Source organism: Phaethon lepturus, unplaced genomic scaffold, assembly GCF_000687285.1.
Source record: "Phaethon lepturus isolate BGI_N335 unplaced genomic scaffold, ASM68728v1 scaffold12245, whole genome shotgun sequence".
NCBI lineage: Eukaryota > Metazoa > Chordata > Aves > Phaethontiformes > Phaethontidae > Phaethon > Phaethon lepturus.
Genome location: NW_010538402.1, coordinates 50931 through 72017, shown reverse-complemented (window position 1 = coordinate 72017; position 21087 = coordinate 50931). Strand labels below are relative to the sequence as shown.

The 21087-nt window shown below is 37.3% G+C and overlaps 1 protein-coding gene across 1 annotated transcript; it reads left to right on the top strand.

Annotated features, from left to right (window-relative positions):
- Positions 1-3605: 3605 nt before the first annotated feature.
- Positions 3606-16378, top strand: LOC104620540 (estrogen-related receptor gamma-like; the record flags this gene model as incomplete). Its single annotated transcript, XM_010286792.1, has 2 exons — positions 3606-4018; positions 16183-16378. Coding segments are annotated over exons 1-2 (599 nt in total), but the record flags the coding sequence as incomplete, so codon positions are not given.
- Positions 16379-21087: the final 4709 nt, after the last annotated feature.

Here is a 21087-nt window from a genome sequence, read left to right as displayed (position 1 = left end):
CCTACAGTTACTGAAAGGAAAGTTTACCCAAGAGCTGCCAATTGTTAGAAAACTTACCTGAGAACATCCTACCACGAATGGAGCTGCCATTTATTTGACTTAAAATCTAGTAAAGAAAAAAAAAACAACCCCAGCAAGGCTTTAAAATAAATACTGTACATTTTTATATGACACATGTTATTTCTATTCATAAACCTTAACTAAATTTAGAATTTTATTAATCCAATGTGACCTAAAAATTTTGCATTAACAGCACAATGTGGAATTGGGCTTATTCTCTTTGAATGCAGATAAAGCCATCAACTTGAAAATAGCTCTTTCTGACAAAAAGGTGTTCTTTTGAAATAAAGTCTTATTCACTGCATTCCTCTTAGAGTTAATGTGAATTTTAGTGCCTCTAATTTTAGATTGAAGTGAGGTCTAGAATAAAACCCACCAGCTGACAATTGAATTTATAGATAGTTGTGAATATTTCAGGCTTGAATAATAGAGCTGTAGAATTTCAGACACAGAGAGGAAGAGAGAATTAAGCTCCAACTGTAGTTTTAGACTATAATGCAATGGTGTCTAGGAATTCTTCAGTGTAACGAGCTAAGTAGTAATTAGGAGGGAACTGAGGGAGGGATTTTACAGAGACCTAGCTTAGGCATTATTCCAAACATTCAGCATGATAATTTGATGGTGGTCCCACCTGCCATCATATAAGATGGCTCTTGAATTACTTTGGTTTAGATGTGGTACAGTAACGGAGGAGTGAAAGCAGTAGGTGTCTGTTGCCCACCCACAGCTAGTACCCAGCCTTGCCTCTGGTTCACCTTCTTTGGGGATTGAGAACGTTTTTGTTCTCAGAGTCAGGTGCTGCTGTTTTTGCTTTTCTTTGGAATGGTTAATGTTTTAACTGCATTTGTGCTTTGCCAGACACTTAAACAATCCAGTCTGTACTGTTTAAGCTGTAGCCAAAAGCAGCCCTATCTTGGTTAGTACCAGAAACTGCTACTTCAGAGGCATCAGCAGACTGGCTTTAGCCTAAGCAACACTGGTGATCAGATTTTAATGCTTGTAAAACTGAGATTATATTTTGGTTCTGACCGCTTGGTGCGGGAGATATCCACTTTTGCACTGGCTAAGACAACATGCATTTGGACAACTAATGAATTGCAAATGTTTTTTCTGGGAAGGGAAGGGTGTCATTTGAGCTCATTATTGCACAAATTAGAAAAAAATAATCAGCAGTGGGAGTCTTAGACAAGAACATGCCATCAAGCTAGTTATGACAGACTGTAGGCAGTGACTCCTATTGCTCTATCTAGAGACTTTATATGTGGAGTCTCAGCAGCAGGGAGATGAAAAGACGACCAAATACCTGTTTACTGAATAAAAGGACCTTAGTGTTAGTGTATAGAAAAATAATGTAAAAAATAAGTTGGTAGAATGTGAAAGTTAATTGATATTTTTAATTGTAGCTGTATAAAATTCAGTGTCAAAGAAAGGGAGAGAGACGGGGAGACACCATGTTTTAGTACCCTAATAACTTCTAACTCTAGTCTAAGATCATAATGTATGTGAGAGCGGTCCAGTAATTATAAGGTAATAAGTGGAGTGGTGGTGTAAGTGCTCTAAATTAAAAGGAATTCGCAGAGCTGCTGTAAGTCAGTGCCGACCCGCTTTCTTTCAAATGTTGACTTGAGAAAAGTGCTTAGCCCAGAGTGCAAGTAGAGAGACAAGAGAGCGCTATCTATTAATTACAGCACTCATTAACAGTGATGGCTACAAGGCAGCAGATGCAGAAGAAAAGGCACACGCTACTCCAGGCTGGCAAGGGGATTTCGCCCCCTCCAGTTCTTGAGGAAAGGACAACACAAGCAGGTGGTCCAATGTAATAAGATATTTTCACGGCTTTAACCTTCCCATTTCCTTGGTTTATTTGCTGACACCAGATAGCTTGTTCCTTCCCCCTCCTCAAATACGTACCGATTTTAAATTTGGAGGGTAACATTTCTGCACATCAATCTGGCTGTTTTCCAAATTCACGTGTCGTTTGTTTTCAACAGAATTTTATAGTAAAAATCACAACAACTGAGAGGTCTAAAATAAGATCCATGGGCACTGATTTTGGGGTAACTCTCGTCCTAAGAAAATATTTTTAATGAATGGTCAGACTTTGGTCTCAGTTACCCTCATTGGAAAGGAAGCCATAAATCTGGATTTATGTCTATTTTCCATTGGTGAATTTGATTCTAGATCTTGAAGCAGATATAGATTTTTTTGTTTGTTTTTTAAATATGAAAAGGTGAAAAAGGGAAGATGAGATCTCAAAATTGACTTTAGAAAGTTGTCAGGTCAGTCAAATTGTCTGGACTCATGTGCTTGCTTTGAAAACATGAATCTGTAGCTCCAGGTGGGTGGCCTTATGGGGTAGTTGCTTTTCTGCTGAAAATATTTCTAGAGAAATGCCCATAACTGTCATTGGTACTTTGGCAGTTTCTGAGAGCACTGTCAGAAAATGCTGGGTAGGCTATTTGCTAGTGTGGTCTCATCATCACAGCTGTAGAAAATGAAGATACTATCTGATTCAGAGCTTTCTAATTATTATTTTTGTTCCTTGTTCTCCCTGGAATATGTTTAAAAGTAATATAAAAAGTTGAAGATGTAATAGACATGGCAATTTTTTTCCCCTGTAGAAAGCACTAATTTGTCAGATCAAATATAACATGATTTTATTTCAAATGCCTAATTCTGAAAATGTGACAACTGAGAAGTTAGAATCTCACCTTCTGAAAGACAAAACTTCTACCTAAAATTTCCTCTTTTATATATATATATTTTTTAGTTTAAGAACGGAACACGTAAAATGTCAGATCCTATAGAGCTGCAAATATATGGGATAGTGGCATAGTTATTACTGGTTAGTCTGAGGATAATGGCTAGAAAGTAATTGCAGCCAGAGCTGATGAATCATTTCACTTAGATTTTGTGAAAATGGAGTCCAGCCTTAATTATTTGTTAGAGTTCCCAGTTGATGTGCTACTCCATTACTAAATAGCTGTATCTATAATAAAGCAATATTAATAAAGGAAAAAAAAAAAGACTGTGGGAGACTTGCTCTTCAGTTCTGGGATCAGATCAATAGATGATGGATATGTGTTTTAGTCAAGTGTCTTGACAAATATGAATTATAGATCAGAACACTTATGTGATCAAACTTGGAAATATTTGTTCCTGATAATGATGGCATTTACAGAAAGAAACGACCAATGGAAAAGGGAAGACATTTAATGGCCAAGTCATCTTAGAGGATTTTTTAAATTTTTTGAGTCGCTAGATGACAAGTTCAGAATTCAGAGTTGATGTGGGGTTGACACGTAGCCTGGAGGGCAGGTGGAGGGGACAACAGGCAGATTTGGTGTCTTTAAAGTTTTTGTTTACTGCCTGACTGGAGCTTTGACAAAGCTCTGTCATGCCCTTATGCTGATTACCTTCATGTAGAACAAGAGGTATTGACTAATGAATGAATGATGTGCAGTCCCTAACCCTTCCAGAGCAGCCTTAAAGAGCACTGTCTTTAATACACAGATCCTTCTTTCTCTCTCTCCCCACTACAGGCTTCTCTGCAGAATGTCAAGCAAAGATCGACACATTGATTCTAGCTGTTCGTCGTACATCAAGACGGAACCGTCGAGCCCTGCCTCTCTGACGGACAGCATCAACCACCACAGCCCCGGTGGCTCCTCAGACGCCAGCGGGAGCTACAGTTCCACCATGAATGGACATCAGAACGGGCTGGACTCACCTCCCCTCTACCCTTCGGCCACAGGTCTTGGGGGCAACGGGCCGGTCAGGAAACGGTATGATGACTGCTCCAGTACCATCGCTGAAGATTCACAGACCAAGTGTGAATATATGCTGAACTCGATGCCCAAAAGACTGTGTTTGGTGTGTGGTGACATTGCATCAGGGTACCACTATGGAGTGGCTTCCTGCGAGGCCTGCAAGGCTTTCTTCAAGAGGACAATTCAAGGTTGGTTACTCTTTAAAATTCTTTTCTTTCTTTTGCACAAGTGAAACAGTACAATCCTTGACTAAATCCTGTTAGGAGTGTACCTGTTCATTCTTCATAGTCCTTACAGCTTGGTCCTTACAGATGTTACTCATAAAAAAGCCTCTTTAGGCTTCTTTGGGAGTTCTGTCAATCATGTTAAGCCCACTGCCATGTTCATTTTGATTATGAAAAATAGAAAAACACTGGAGCCATCCGGTGCATGTTCAGATTTATTTTCTGTATGAGTTTCTCATGGATTCCCATAAATGATTGTTGTGAAGAAAACTGGTTATTTTCTGAAGGTTGTCATGGATGCCTCTTGAACACAGAACACACCTTGTGGCTGGTACGCAGGGATCGTAGTTGGGTTTTGCCGCTAGTAACACCACTACCGTACTTAAATTGTTACAGAAATCCACTTTATTTCTGTTAAAGCGCCAGTGCAATTAAAATTGCAGCAAAATGCAGCGGTGTAGTGCTTTGTGCATATCAGTGTATTAATAACTGGTCTTTTATCAATATGATCTACAGTGGCCTAAAAGAGGCTCAAGAAGTATCGGTAAGATCACATTCTAAGGACAGTAAGTTGGCAGCTTTTGGTCTCTGCCCAGTACTTTGTGCTAATCTGCTCTTGATACCTGTTACAAATATACCACATATTTTGGCATAAATTAGTACAAATGGGATAATTTGCATGAGCACTTGTTCTAGCTTCAGAACCAATGGAGACAAAATAACCTTCTACTTTGATTTAGATATCATCCTTTCAAGCAAAATTGAAGGTGCTTTATTTAAAGAACATGAGGCCAAGCTTGGCCTGTACAGGAATATAGTGTCACATTAAATTACATTCAAACTTCACAGACTAAAATTAGGTTGCTAAATTAAAATTTAAGCTCCTCAATAAAACATTCTTGATTTGCGTAGATGTTGAGCACCTGCAATTCTCAGGAAAGACAATGCAATCTGGTGGTATACTTTTCTTTTTAAAAATGAGTTATGATACGGAGCATAAATTTGTTTGTATTGCAGTTTGTAATTTCACATAACCTAAAATTTGAAGCATTTGGTCAAGATTTCTTAAATATAGTACTTCCATATTTAATATAAAATAAATAGGGAAAAATAATGAATGTTTTTTTAATTTACCTATTGCTGAGGCAATGGCAATTTTTTTCACACCTCATCCATTTTACTACTGGGGGATTTGGGCGTTCTAGCAGCATGAAGTATCCATTTTATGGTGGCCCTATAGCCACTAAAAAGAAACATTAGACTTCAGTTGTTCTAATGGGGCTGAGTGTTACAACCTTTGCAACCAGTAAACAAACATACCTCTGAAGATTCCTGGGGGCCTGGGCTCATATGTAAAATGAGTGCATATGCAGAAACAGTGTGCGTATTTCAAGTCTTTGGTTTGGAAAAAGTAAAAAAATGAGGTACATGATTTTCACCTTCAAGAACCTTTTCAGAAAAGCTCAAAAAATGTTTCTATTGAAGTAATTTGTACTTTGTGGTTGCTAAACTTCAAGCACCAACTTCAGCTAGCAACTCTGTTTTTATAAATGTTATTTAATTGCTATGTAATAACTGTCCTACATAACTGAATTGATGCACAATTATTTTGGATGTATTTTGAGCATGAAAAAATTACACAGAAATATTAACTGATTAAAGTGTTGACTTCTGGCAGTAATAGGTAGCCTGCAATTTTACACCGCACCACAGACAGCAAGTTTCTGGGCATGGAAGCACAAGACAGGGACGTCATTCTCCAGCTTAGCAACTTGGACTTGGCCAACGCAGCTCAAGTAAGAACTGTCAGCTGTTGAAAAAGTCTCAGTACGGTTAAAGCATTAGTTGCATCAGCAGGTGACAGTGCTGTGAAGACAAAAAAAAAAAAAAAAAAAAAGAGCAGTAAGGCAAAACCAAGCATCAAATGGAAAAGCAATAATAAAGAAACTAAGAATAGGAGGTATGTTACCATCATAATGTCATGGCAGCACCTTCAGTAATGGTGCTGACTAAACTAACACAGCTAGTAAGAGCTTTCAGATACCATCCGTAATAATGGAAGCTACTTACTTTGGTGAATCAAACCATGGATTGTGGTAGGTGACAAGAAGTATATAAGAAAAAGATACTCTTCAGGTTTTGAATGGGCAAATTCTACCTTTAAACTTGCATGAAGAATAATTCCCCTGAGGCTTTTTTTTGCCCTAAATGATAGAATTTAGTCCTAGTGTTCCTAGAGATCATTCTTCCCTGTACCATTTAACTTCCTGTTTCATATTCTGTTCTTTCTCTGTTGATTACTGCATAACTGCAAATAAGAAAACAGGAAAACAGAAAAAACCCAAGAAATTTATAAATACAGAATAGTAAACCAGACTACCTGAAGAGTCAAATACAGTAACTGTGCATATGTAAGTATAACATCTTGGCTCAAAGATTGCTTATTTTAAATACTAATAATTTAATTGTAATGGGTACTTAATTATCTATTAAGTGAAAAAGAACATTTGATTTCCCAAACCTTTCTTGTTTATCATTCATGAGTTACTAAATTAGCTCAGACTTGTAGAACCTAAGTGCTACTCCTGTTGAAGTCATGGGCAAAACTGCCCTGACTTCAGTGAGAGCCAGGTGGATCTGATGAAGTTAAATTGTGAAGCATATCTTGTGTTCACATCAGGCCTGATGTCCTTTTTACTAAGTCAATGGGAGTCTTTTCATTCCTTCCATTTCAAAGGAGTCTCTTGAAATCTCACTAGGTGAAAACCACAGGCAGCTGTTCAGAGAGCCAGCACAGTATCTGTACACCACTAGCATCTTACATAAGACAGATGTGAAGTGCATCACAGGATACCTAGTAGCCCCTTACACGAGGCAAATTTTGCTCTAATGTAGAGTATACACCTGTTTTTAAGGGTAATGGAGATTATCATTCCCTTTCAGATACCAGCAGTTTAGTCTAAAAAAAGTCTGTTCCTGGCTGATGGATTTCTCCTCTTCTTCCTACCTCTTGTAATGCCTGCTAATTTTCTTAAAAGTAAAGAGATTAAAAGAACTCTGTCTTGAATTACAATGAGGAGTAATTTTGTCTTTTTTGACTATATATTTTAACATAGTATAGAAATACATTTGGGGCTGTGGTAAAGAATGCATAGACTATGATAAAAATCAATAATATTAGAAAAAATTAGAAAAAAAATTACCTGTCTAAAAAAAAAAAAAAAAACCAAAACAAAACCCACCAAAAAAACAACTCAATATATAAAATTGGTGTCATCTTGGGTCACAGTAGAATCTAATGATGTTCTGCCCCCTTTTGTGACATGTAAGGGATGAGAGAACTGGATGTTCTCTCTGTTCAGCCTAGTACTCACTCAGCTGCAGCTCTCAGTTTGCTTCTGGGATAATTTACGTAGTGGCTGATTGCAAATGTCTCGCAGAAACACACAGACAGCCAAATCTCCCCAGAATTGGCTTAACATCAGGGATAGGAGAAAATAGCAACATCTAAAAATAGTTACAGGTCCATTGATTTTTAGGGTCTCTCCATGGTTTTTGCTGTGCACTGTATTATCTTGAAAACTCCAAGCTTTCATTAAAAGAAAGGGAGAAAAAAGAATTTTCAGGAGTCAGCCAGGTGCAAAGTCTTGTGTTCAGCACAGAGCTCTTGTGCTTACTAGATATTTTGTAGTGAATATTTAGTGTAAATACATTTCTCATAATTTTTATTTGCTCAGTTATCATAAAGACTAGTAAGTACACATGTTGCATTAATAATATGTAATTACTCAGTGCCTGTAACTTAAACATTTCAACAAGTAGATTGAAATGGTGAAGCTTGATAGAACTTACAGATTCAAAGACAGTTTACTATTTTGTTTTATTTTAGGCTTCATATCTCTAAAATAATGGCCTGCATCTAGGCAACTTTCTTCCTCCCTCCTTCCAAATCTTCAGGACTGTTGTCTTTGGACTCTTTAAACTAACATGAAAAGGCAGTGTAAAAAGCCTAGGTATTGATATGTAGCCTTCCTCGTATGGCTTGTTGCAAAAGTGTCAGAGCTTATTTATTATTTCCTTGGACAATGTTTGAATTTTTCCCACAAAAGCTAAAATATTTTGCTTTCGATAGTTCTTGGGCTTTGGTTTTTTTTTTAATATGTTTGTTTTTTAAGGAAAAACTGTTGGATGAACAGTATTGAGACAGCAATCTTCTGTTTATCCACAGGGTTAGTAAAGCAATAGGTAGAAAAAAGCCCTGCAGTCATACCCTGTCTCATTTAAGAGCTTTATCCCTGAGAGTTGTTGCCTGTCCATGTCTCCCAACACAAACAAGAAATATTCCATCATGGAAATACTGTTGTCTTTTTGGTCATTATGTGAACTAGAGCAAGTCTGCCATCTCATTTTGTGCTGATCACAGAAGAGCCTTCAGCTCTACAGTTCTGCAGTAATGTAGTTCCTATGGTCTTCAAAGCCTGCGCAAACTAGGAGCTAGGTTAAACTGTTTTGTACTTTGTTCACCTTTTTGGTTACTCAGAGCTGTTTTTAATCCATTTAGTGTTCAGGTTTTTCAGCTCTCTTCAGCGTGTTTGCCCATTACTGAGCCAATGTGAGCTGTAAATGTACAAACACTTTACAGTAAGTATATATATGTGGGGTTTTTTTTTAACAGGAAGTTTTAATCAGGAAAGTTAGAACTAGCTATGTAAATTCAGATAAGGTGACATTTAAAATGGGCAACATAAAGTCTGATTCGAAGTTGCACATGACCAAAGTGTCTTCCAAAGGTTAATTTGCATCTCTCAAAGCTGACTCCTATAATACTGCATGTCATTTTTGTGGAGGAAATGAGAGCAAATTAAGTGAGATTTTATGGCTTTTCAGCATCTTTACTGGTAGCTAAGATTATAGTTTTTTATAGAAAGATAGGGTGGAAGCTTGCATCTTGGTGCAATAGTCTGTGGACCTTGGCTCTGGTGCAAAGATGGCAGCCCTCCAGTGAACCTAATGCTAAATGTCACCTGAATCCATCATTGTGTGATTAAATCATTCACCTTCCTTATATAAGTGAAAGTCCGTGCATCAGCATTTCTTTCAAAGAATATTTTAAGCAAGCAATGATAGATATCTTCCCTTTTTCCCCGATTTCTCTGTGCCTATGGGCCAACCAAACTAGTGAGGAAGTATTTGTAATTCCTTCCAACATGTCTTTTAATCTTGTCATAATGTCATTGTGTAGCTATGGTAGCCAAACAAGATGAGATGATGAAATATAATCATGCTGAAATCTGAGAACCTGAGAGAAGTTGAAAAGTATACAGATGGTTCTATCCTTTTTACTACCTCTGCTTTTCTTACCACCTTGTAAATTATATGCTGCATTTAGATTATTGGGGAATAAGAATGAACATCCTGATTTGTGCAATGGTATTTTGAACCCATCAGAAATACTCCGAAAGAGACGTGGTTTACAAGTAGTACTGGTACAGTGGTATGTATCAATGATATTGTAATTAGGTCTGTATCTCTACTTGTAAACATCTCTCAAAGCTTCCAAACCACTTATGAAGCGCTCTCTGGTTTGAAACTAGAGACTTGTGAAGTCTCAGCTAGCAAGTGATTTATTTTAATGTTTCTATAACTTTTTAATGACTTTTTTTACTGCTGTGAAAATAATTTGGTTTGCAGCTTTACAGACTGAGATGTTCTGTGTGCTCATAAACAAACAATGACAATTTTCCATGCTACCTTGGTAGGATGGATCAAAATCAACCTAGATAAAATACCAGTAAGGACAAAATGTAGATGGTTCAGTCTTTCTGACTTGGACACCTCTTCAGTGACTCGGAGGCAGCAGGGGATAAGTTCTATTTGTGTCTTCAAAGTGTTGATTCTCTCAGAAGATGACCTAAATGGTCTTCATTTCTGCTGAAGAAGTTGACTCAGGTGGGAATCAAAGGTCATTGGGCCTTTACAGGTGTCATTCAACACCCCCTAATATCAGCCTCATAGTGAAAATTATGGTGGTTTTTATGGTACTGGAAACCCACTTACCTAAAGTTAGAGGCTGATGGAAAAATGTCATGCAGTCAGACAAACCGGCATCATCTTCACATATTTGTTTAAATCTCCATTCATGTTGCTCTCTAGGAATAAAAGAAAAAGAAATAAATATATTGTAGAAGTTCTAAGTATAATATAGTTCAGTAACATAGTGCACTGGCTTCTTTTAAGCAACTCAACATAGTGATTTCATTTAAAATGTACTTTTAAGATGGCTGTGTCCCTCTGTCAAAGACTATCTTACATTGTAGAGTTATTTAAAAACTAGCTGCTTCTCCCGAACTTCTCATTGTAACAGAAAAGGCAATACAAGCAACAGAGACATAAGCATAATCCTTCATACATGGTCCTATCATCTTTAAAAATACTTGAGACATTTAGGAACCACATTTTTAAATGTTTAGTAACTCTGTGTGTGCAATATTGTTGGGTGAAACTGGGTGAAAAATTGTGAATACAATCAACTTTAGGCTTAATCAGCCTCAGACAACATGTAGCAGAATTTGTGGGTCTGTAATTCATAGAGCTATCCACAGTATCAGCTGAATTCATCTAAGGATTTATCAGCAAAAACTAGATTCAGTTAGGTTCACATACAACCTCATTCCATGTTACCCCATTTCTGAAACCTTATGGATAGGAGTACTTGTGAAAATATTTACTCATAAATTCAGCTGAGTTCTGACTGCAAAGTAGGGAACAGAGTATGCAAGAACTACAACTTTAACCGGAGAGAAAATACTTCTAAGACCTATAAACATCAAATATGTCCATCTGGGACTTTTTCTTTATGCTGCTTTTCTTAAGTTAGCCTGTTACTCTTTATTTCTAATGGTACCTACTTCTCAGTTTCTCAGGAACTATTCTTTTCTGTTCTGGTTGGATTACATATCAAGGTGTGATCTAACGTACTATAATTCACTCTGTGTGTTGGCTTAGATTCTCCTGTCTCTCTTTGTAAGACTTCTCTTTTATTAATTTCCATAAGTCCTATGGCTGTAATCTTGGCTACCTTTCATTTTCCAGAGTTTTCATCATGCCAGTCTATAGACAAGCAGGTGTATTCCTTTGGGTCTGTCACCCAGGAAAACAGAGCATGAAGGTGGTATCTGGGGTAAACCTTGTTGCAGAAAAACCTAGATCAAGTGATGTAGTAGACTCTATAAAGAATAATGAGAATGCTTGCTTTTTAAATACAAGTGTTTGAAAAAAGGTATTAGGTTACAGAAGCTCAAAGAGAAAGTTTGAGAGAAAATGGGGCACTATTAAATATAAATAAAGAGATACTGTAATACGGTTTCATGAGCTTGATTATAGCATAAAATTGTTAGTTGGAGGAATAACTAATTCCCTGCTGTTGGGTGTTGTGGTTTGTTTTGTGTGTGGGGTTTTTTTTTATTTATTTATTTTTATTTTTTTTTAAATTCTGGACCTACACTCCCACACAGTAAAAGTTTCATGACTGATGTCTTCAGCATCCCTCCTGCTTTTCTAAGTGTCTCATAGCTACTCTTTCCAAACACATTTTCACCCTGAATCTCAGTCTTCATCATGTCTTTTACTTGTCCGAAGATTTTCTGAGCATATTCCAATGGCTTGTAGCAATCCTCTTACCTCTTTAGTGTTACAATATCAAATGTTGCAGTGTGAAAAGGGGAATGAAGTTTCTGCTAAGAATTGCTGTGTGCAGATTCTATTGCTGTCAATATTTCTGGAAGAAAGATGCTTGTTTCAACCTGTCCCACAGATGGGAGCCAGTTTCTAGAGCTATCTTTTGCACTCCTGATATCTGTGAGGTTCTGAAGTTGTAACTGTTGATGACAATAACTTCATTTGGGATATGATGCCAAGGCATAAGGCCCAATGCTTTCAGTGATCTCTTCATTGTCATGGTTCTCACCCCTCCTCTTCTTTGGTAAAGAAATCACTGTCACTTCTGTGCAAGAAATGGCCAAAATGGTCTTGAGAATCTTGGCCAAATCTAGCCAGTTGCCTGGCTTGTAAAGTAAGTCCCTGTACCATTAAAATTATACTATGGCTCCACATCTCATTCAGGTAACCTCCAAACCTCATCTGTGAGATTAAAAAAATGGTATCTTGGCCCACTTAACGTGCAAAGATCTGACAGTCTGAAGCATCTAAAAACAGACCAGTTATGCAGCGTAAGTTTTAGCAGTTCATCTGCTATGTCAAGATCAATGGTATCATATTTTAGTGAGCCAGTTGCTCTTGATAGGCACGGTGTGTTAGAAGTATTTTCTTATCTTTTGGCTGAGAGAATAAAATCTAACAAATTAGTAGGAAAAAAAGGAACTGTTTCTAAATAAACATTCCTCAGTGCATGAGGAGAGAAAAAAGGAACTCAGGCTGGCATAAATCCTGTTGCATTATTACAGCACAGAGCAATGTGTTTGGAGAGTGAAGATTTGACATATATTTTTATTTTCAAACGTCATACTAATTTACATTACTCAGCCCTTTAACTGCCAAACTGTAAAAGTCCATTATGCTACTGAAAGGAATATACAAATTATCCTCTGGCACTTCAGTCAGGAGTTTTACATATACACTGTTATTCTATCAGCCAGCTAGCTGCACGATTCTATTAAGGAGTAAGTGAGAAAATGATATTGCCTGCAAACTAATTGTACAAAGACTCTGAAATAAGTAATCAGAGCCCAGTTCTTTCTGAAAACTAGCCAGAAGATATTATAAATTGCCCAGTTGTCAGCCCGGTTTAAAGACTCGGAGCTGCCATGTTGATTTTGTTCACTGTATAACATAACTACCTCTCCAACTGTTGACAGGACTGAGCAAACTGAACTTTTACTAGCTGCTCAGTTTTAGCCTCTAGCATCATGCAGTAGACAAGTAGGTGGTATAGCTTCCTTTTGAACCTTCCTCATTGAAATAAAATGCAAATCTGAGCATCCTGAATATATGTAGTGTACCTATGAAATTGTACAGATTCCCAAACACTTCTTAAAATAATTACTTCTATACACTACAAATAAAGAGACAGAAAATAAGAAATTATGAGAGCTCTAATGACCTGCAATGTGCAGTAAATTTAGGGTTTTACCAAAATATGTTCACTAGTACTTTGAGTGCTCGGTAAAACACATTTTGAGTATGCTAGATATCCAGGTACATATGCATTGTGAAATTACATGAGGGTTTTTTGGTTTTGTTTAAGGAAAACTCACTGACAGAAATGGAGTCTCTCCATGGCATATTTAATGAAATGCTGCATTCATATGTGAAGTGATGACAAAATGTTGGTTTCCTTGAACTCTTACTGCAGTCTACCTGTATTCTAAAATGCTGAAACACTTCAGCGGAACCAGCTATGGCCATTGGTAAGGTGTGCAGCGATAAATCCAGTTACTGTAACTCTACTGAGTTCATTGAAGGAGCTCTTTCCAACATCTTCCAAGTTTATTTTCTGACATCAAAAATTAAGATTGAACATCTGCTGTAAAATATAATTCATTGAAGTAAAGCAGCCTAAATTGACAGAAGATGATTCCCCCTCTAAGCTGAAGTACTGGAATCTAAGTGACTAGAATCGTAGCTCATTTTGGAGTTTTTTAAGTGGCAAGAATTTGCAGGAAAAGTTAGTTATATTGTCTGCGCATACTGTGCTGCACGCTACAGACCCTTGCCATGCTTCACAGGATTTTGCACAAAACTGAAATGTTAGGATATGGATTAGAACTGTCTATGGAGGGAAATAAGCAATCTTGCTTACATTTTTCTGGTTTTGAATACTACTTTTTTTTGACATCCATACCTTTGTCATCTGTGCCTTCACACAAGGACTCTGGCTATAGTGGGTGTGCTCCACTTGCTTCAGTACAGAGCTTTGCTGCTTGAAGTTCTGTGTTGTAATCTTGAACTTGTTTTTGATCAGGATTGTTTCTGACCTTGCGCAAAGATATCTTTGATCTTGTGCAAAACATTTCTGATTCCTTGTTTCTTTCTTTTTTTTTTTTAAATGGGGGTGGTAATACATTTATTACTTTAATATGATGAAGTTAATTAGATACAATTTGTGAAAGGCTTTGAAGGTCTCCTTGTGTAGCAGTTGTGCCTCACTAAGAATGCCTCGTTTCCTCATGTGAAATGAATCGTATTAGAAGTTTTCCAGGAACTGTTGTGCTGAATTTCCTACCTGCCATATCCTTCAGTTTCTTAAATAGCTTTCATCTCAGGAGCTAAGGAAGGGGAAGAGGACTAAGCTGAAGTTTGAGTTTTGTCAACAAGAACTGTTAGCATTCAGACACACCAAGTTCTGTTTTGCTTGCCAGCACTGCTAAGTCAGACATGTAGCAATGTTCAGGAGGAATAAAGCCTGCAAAGACCTTAAAAGGTTGAGCAAAGTGTGCTGGCTGTATTGGCAGAATATACATTGCACCATGCAGACCTCCGTTATCATAAATACTTAACCAATTTTCAATAGATGTAGGTGGTTTAAGTATTGCTTCCTGTTGAATTAGCAGTTGCTGAGCATTTGAGTCTTTGTGCAATCCTGCAATCCACTAATGTGATATTTAATGAGGAGATATCAGTCTGGAGAAAGGTAGTCAATATAAATCAGTGTTTACAAAGTGTGATTAACTCTGAAATATTTCATCAATGTTGTGGTCCCAGGCAGACTCTATGCTAATTATTAGAACCTGCGCATGTTTCAGGAGACTTTGACGGACCCTGAGTGCAGCAAACATAGAGCAGCAAAATTGCAATTATACTCGGACTGTCTCTGATGACAATTTATGCATTTGGTGTGATGACCTCTTGCTTCCCAAGAGGGCAATAAACAGAATGCATTTTCATTAAGATACTAATGCACTTAATCACAGGGGGACAGGGTTAGAAAATAAAGAAATACCTTTAAAGCACAATGTGACAGGCTGATGGGGAAGATACTTTATTTAAAAGTCAGTTTCCTGGTGAAACTTCTGATGCTGCGGGGTCTGTCATACTGAATGTAGTCAGGGGCAATAGGATGCATGGCTGGGTAGATGAATAAGCTGAGCTAAACCGTTTTCTGAAAAGTGCAGTGGTGCTAGGGCAAAAGAGAACTCATATTCTCCCATTTGGACTTGGATATCCAAAGGTGTGATTTTATAAAATGTAAAGAAAATTACTCATATGTATTTCACCCATTAATTTTCAGTTGTGGGGTTTTTTCTTATGTTTGAGGATAAATAATGTGTACTAAACAGTAACAAAAAAAAAAAATAAAAATTGGAGACACTGCTTTGCCCAGGAGGGCTCACATTTAAGGATCTAGCTTGTTCTAGGCCTTAAGGAGAGTTGGGAAGGGCAGAGGGAAACATCTCTCCCAGTTTTTGTTATTCTGACAACTTGGTAGGAATGATTCTATGCCTCTCAGTAGAGGCACCAGAAAGAGTTCTTACTCTGTCTAAAATACAGAGAGAAGGGGAGATGCCCTGACTGAGAGATCTGGCCCGGCAGCTGTAGAACATGCTAGATGTGGTGGTAGCAGCAACGCTGGTGAGTCCTGCCTGATACACTGTGCCTGCTGTTGTGGAAGGAGAAGGATGAAGCTCTGTAGTACCTGTTACAGTTGATTGTGCAATAAAGCACGACAGTCTCCTTTTTGTATTCTAGACAAAGAAAGACTGATGAAATTGGTGGGAAAAAAGGAAACAAAGTGTGCTCAAGCTAGGAGCTTAAGTATGTGGCTTGGTACAGACAATAAATGACAAAATTTCCTCCTCCTACCAGCAGGAGTAACCTACGTGGAGGATTTTGCTAGGGACCACGTATGGAGCCAGGCACAGACTTACGTTAATTGTAGTTTTGTATATTTTTTTTTTCATACAGCTGTCTAGATTAAAAAAAATAAATTCAAAAAGCTTATCCTTGAACTCAACTTTTCATTTTTACTTGAAAATTGTTTGCTTTCTGTAGCTCTATTTACTCTTGATATGTTACAAAACTAAACACAACAGCAATTGTATCAGTACTTCGTATATCCATAGTGTCAGTTAGTGATTCTGAATACCTCTCTTTTCCTATACCTTCTGTTACAGGTAACATAGAATACAGCTGCCCAGCAACAAATGAATGTGAAATCACAAAGCGCAGACGCAAGTCTTGCCAAGCCTGCCGTTTCATGAAGTGTCTAAAAGTTGGCATGCTGAAAGAAGGTAAGACTGATCAAGTCAATATGTGTATCTCTGCAAACTCATGCAACAATTGCAGGGCAATCAGAAAGGTGAGAGATCGGTGAGTGTTCTGATCAGTTATTGTAAAGGCAGTTTTCATGTACGCTTGCTCTTCCTGACAGTCTGTTTCAGACAGTTGTGGAATCATGGTCTATCTACAAAGAGTTCATCTCTGGAATATTTCTAACTGTGTAGTACAGCAAAATGTACCCCAGCATTTAGTCTCCTTCAGTAGGTGGCTAATAGAATAATCATCAGAATATATCCTCTCATTTTCCTTAACTCTTTTATCATCATGAATTCTCAAATTCCTTATCGACTGTTAGTCTGTCCCAGTTCTGGCAGAAATACACACTGTGCCGTCTTTTCCCTATTTTTACTTAGTCTTCATTTCATCGGGACAAACAAAAGGGTTACTTCTCAATTAAACACGTATAAATATTGAGTATGTCTACTGCAGTTACTGTGACTACGCTGGAGGAAATAATGACATTCAGAAGAGGAGAATCCACTTTTTTTTTTTTTTTTTAAAAAACATGTGGGAACCCCTGCCCCTTACTGTAAGTGTATGTTGAGTGTTTTAATTCATCAGTTACATTTTGATGATATTGAATAACAGGTAAATATAAGAACATGTTTCCAAGAAACAGTACTATCTCACTTGGAACCTGATTCATCTATGTTACAGAAAGAGGCAATTCCTTAGATCTCAGTCACCCGCAATGCCCTTCTGCACTTCTCTTGCTGTTAATATATATGCAAAAATGCCCCTTTATGTGCATGTATTATATACATTATTATTGTATATTGTATAGTATTGTATTGTGTGCTGTTACCACCAAGAAAGAATAATAAATGTCATGGACTTCTGAGCTAGATAACCTTCTAAAATAAAATCAATGTAGTGCTTTTGAAATATTGTCTTCAGTAGAGTACTTTGTGTTAAGCAACTGCTTTAAAATAGTCCCATGCAATTTTGCTTTGTCAGTGCTTAAAAAGTCCACTCTAATAGATGGCTGATTCTTGCAAATCGTTTGATGGTAATTTAAAATGGGTTTAAGTATACTGCTATCAGGGTAAAATCCAAGAACAACATAGACCAATGGAGAGATGATAGGCAAATTAGGCCTATCACGCACCTACAGACATATTCTTATTGGATTATACTAAGAATAAACCTTGTTCTGTGCAACTGCTTTGGCAGATGCTATGATCCTGTGAGCCAAATCCTGCTTTCCTTAGTCTTCCTTGAGCAAAACTCCTGTCAGACTCAGTGGGGATTTTGCCTCAGTAAGAACGGCAGGATTTGACCCTCTCTTCCAGTGGTGATGGCAGGGTTCTTTACTTGCCAAAATCCTCATATAACTGACCCCTAAGAGCAGTTACTTAAAGGTTAAATTGTGATGCTTAGATGAACTGTAGAAAGAAAAGAATGCCTGAATATGGCACCTTTTGAACGGGACTGTGCTTCTCAACATCTTTTTTGGTAAGTTAAGACCTCATATTACTAGTAACCTGATGTACAGATATATTGAGCAACTTCTTTGGAAACAATATGTTGTTATCAAAACCTTTTCTTTTAAACTTTGACGGCACCATTGCACATCCACTAACATATATATTTAAAAATTTAGTCTGTGTGCAGCTTCTGGGACTGCATAAGGAAATGAAGTGACTCTTCTACAAAAGGATAATTATCTCAGTTACCAGAAGTGTGTGCAGTTTTACTATGTTTCTGCATACGATTTTGGTAACTGAGATAATTTAGTTAGACAATTCAGATGCACATTGTGAACCAGATTTTTTTCTGCATGAATTATCATTGTCCATGGATGCAAATCAATCCCACAAGTTTTCTTAATCAGAAATTCATAACTTGTCTACCTTAAAAGTACATACTTTTCCCCTGAAACTTCTATGATGACAAAATAAGTAATTCCTGTGAAAAGAAGGCTCCTTTGTTAGCCCCACTCCTGGGCACATCATAGTTCTTCTGCTCTTATTGTGTGAGGTTTTTCTGCGAAAACACAGTAAGATTTCTACTTATTTTAAACGACTAGTTCTTTTCATCTGGGGGAGAGTTAACTTCTCTTCATTTCAGATATTGCTTATCTACCACCTAATCGGACAACCTAAAAGAACCTGCAAGGGCATTTTGTTTTCTTTTCTGCTTTAGTGGCCAAATTTACTTCTGAAACCATACTGATGCATCGTACACTTTTAGGACTGTACTTTGAATAGACAGATTTGTTTCTCTTGTTCTTGTTGGAAGGTAGTTTTGGAGGCAGGTGGTGTTGTTTTTACCTATGGGAAAGTCTGGAAATGAGTTTTTGGCTTTGACCGCATCCTTTATGCACAGAATGAAGAAAGATGATACACTTACTTCTTTCATGTGTAAAGTGGTGTAAATTTATTGATTAGCATGGACTTACACTGTGCTGAAATAATTCTTGCTGTATCTTAAATGTTTCTTTATGTACAGACAAGGATTTCAGTCCCATGCACAATGTCAGAGATCATGCTGCAGTAAATCTATTCAAATGTAAACCTGTTCAATTCAATTACCAGTTTATAATAAAATTTGCTGCTGCAGCCTCCACGTTTGTCACAGCAGTCTCTACATGCTGATGGCACAGCATGCCTGGAAATTGACAGCCTAAATCTATTTACAAAAAAAATTTAGTTGTAGACCTGAAATAAAATCAAGTTTAAGCAGCTTTGAGGGGAGCATCGTATTCCTTACAAGAACTTCTGCACATCTGCCAGCGTACATCTTCTCCAGAAATCTTATCCTATAGTGGGGAGTTTTCTTCTAGGAATTTTCCTTAACAAAGAGTTTTTAAATGTAATCCTAAGTAAAACAATTATCAGACATTGCGCTTCCCTTCACATTTGGAAGGAATTTATTACATTGTCATTTTGTGAATTGCCATATAAAATTAATGGTAGAAATCACAGTGCCTGGAAAAAGATCCTGAGTTTTATTTTAGCTTTTAGGGCAAGATCCGAAAACCTCTTTCAGCAAACATATAGAGTGGCTTCTCTAATGACAGCTGCATGTTAAATCATTTATTGTGGGAAGATAACGGTGCTTTTCATCCAGCATCCAGTGTTTCTGCAAGAGATCTAGTGTTAGGATTTTCGGGCTGTGTCTTGGCGTCAAACCCTGGGAAGGAATTGGGTTTCTGGTCACATGTAATACAGGGTGGAGTGGGGAATTTCTGCATATATTCTCAAGCATGTTGATGGAGGTATAGCCAGCAACACCTAGATCAAGATTCTTAACAACTTATAAGTCGTGGGCCAGAATCTAGAGAAGGAAGGGTAAAGCAGTGTCATTCTGGTCTGAGCTGGAGTGGGATTGAAGTCCTGGCTCTTGTCTGCATCACCTATTAAGTAGCACAAGGAGGTTACTACAGGCTGATCCAGAAGAACATTTCATTGTTGTTTAGCCCATGGACTGTTATTTGAAAATGTATGTCTGTGTATGGATGGTTTTTGAGTATGTATTATGTTTCATACTGAAGCATTCAGCAGATGCTGATGAGCTTTTAAGCACATGACAAATATGAGGGCATCGTATTTTCATTTACTTTCTTAGGCAATGGTTATTAGCAGCGCATCAGAATATACTTTACTCAAAGAAGAAACTTTACATTTTTCTATTTTTAATTTTGTGTGTCAATATTATGAAAAATCAGATTTTTCAAGGATCACAATTGGTTCTTCTCCTGAAATATGGTTTCTTTGACTGTGGTTATATTTTGGTGGATTCTCTCAGGTTCACAAGAACATATGAAACAACATAAAGATACTTGTATAGTCTAGAGAGAAACTTTTCAAATGTATCCCTAGTGATTTCTTTAAATAATGCAATTGGTGAAAGGGGTGGGAACAACAATTTGCCCTTTAAAAAAAATGAACGCCTTTAAGACATTTTCTAGCTTTCAGTTCTGTTGGCTTACAATCAATCTTTTAAGTTTGTCCTTTCAAACACTTTGGAAGCCAGTGATTAGTTTGCTTCAGGAGGCAGAATTAAATCTGTGTCCATGTGCAAGATTGGGTGTTTTAGCTAGTTTCCTTTTTATATAGCTAGTTGGAGGGGGAAAAGGGTGTTGATTTTTTTTTTTTTTCTTTCCTAAGAAGGAAAATTGGATGTAAAACTGCATGAGTTGATATGGGAAATCATGGGTGGATATCTGACTTTTATTTTTTGTGTTGTTAGTTGATCTGGTTGGATGCTCCTTTTAGTCTTCCATTAGTACTATATGCCTTTTAATACTGTCTGTGGGACTACTTACTAGCATGTGTCTCTGATAGAAGATAGTAATCTAAGTTTATTATACTGCATATCTTGCTCAGAATAGCTGCCCTTTTGAAATAATTCCACTGGAGTAATTATTCCAAAATAAAATTACGTTTTCTTTCAGATGCAGAGTTCATATAACTGTTGTTTCAAAAGATTGTTCCATATGTTTCAATTTTCTCCATGGAGGCAAAGCCATAGCCTCAGTTTTATATGGTAGCAAGATTAAAAATTACAGTTCAGAGGGGAACCTATTGGGTGGCACTAATGCAGCTTTTAGACCATCTGAAATAGTGTATCCTGTCTTAGCTCTCTCAGTTTTGAGCAGTGCTAGTTCACACTTCTTACAGGACTGTTGACACCAAAACATCTTCCATATATCTCTCATCTCTGATATATGGATATTTTCAGAATTTTTTATAGGTTGTTTGCAGTGGCTGATCTGCATTGGTTGTTATTTCAGA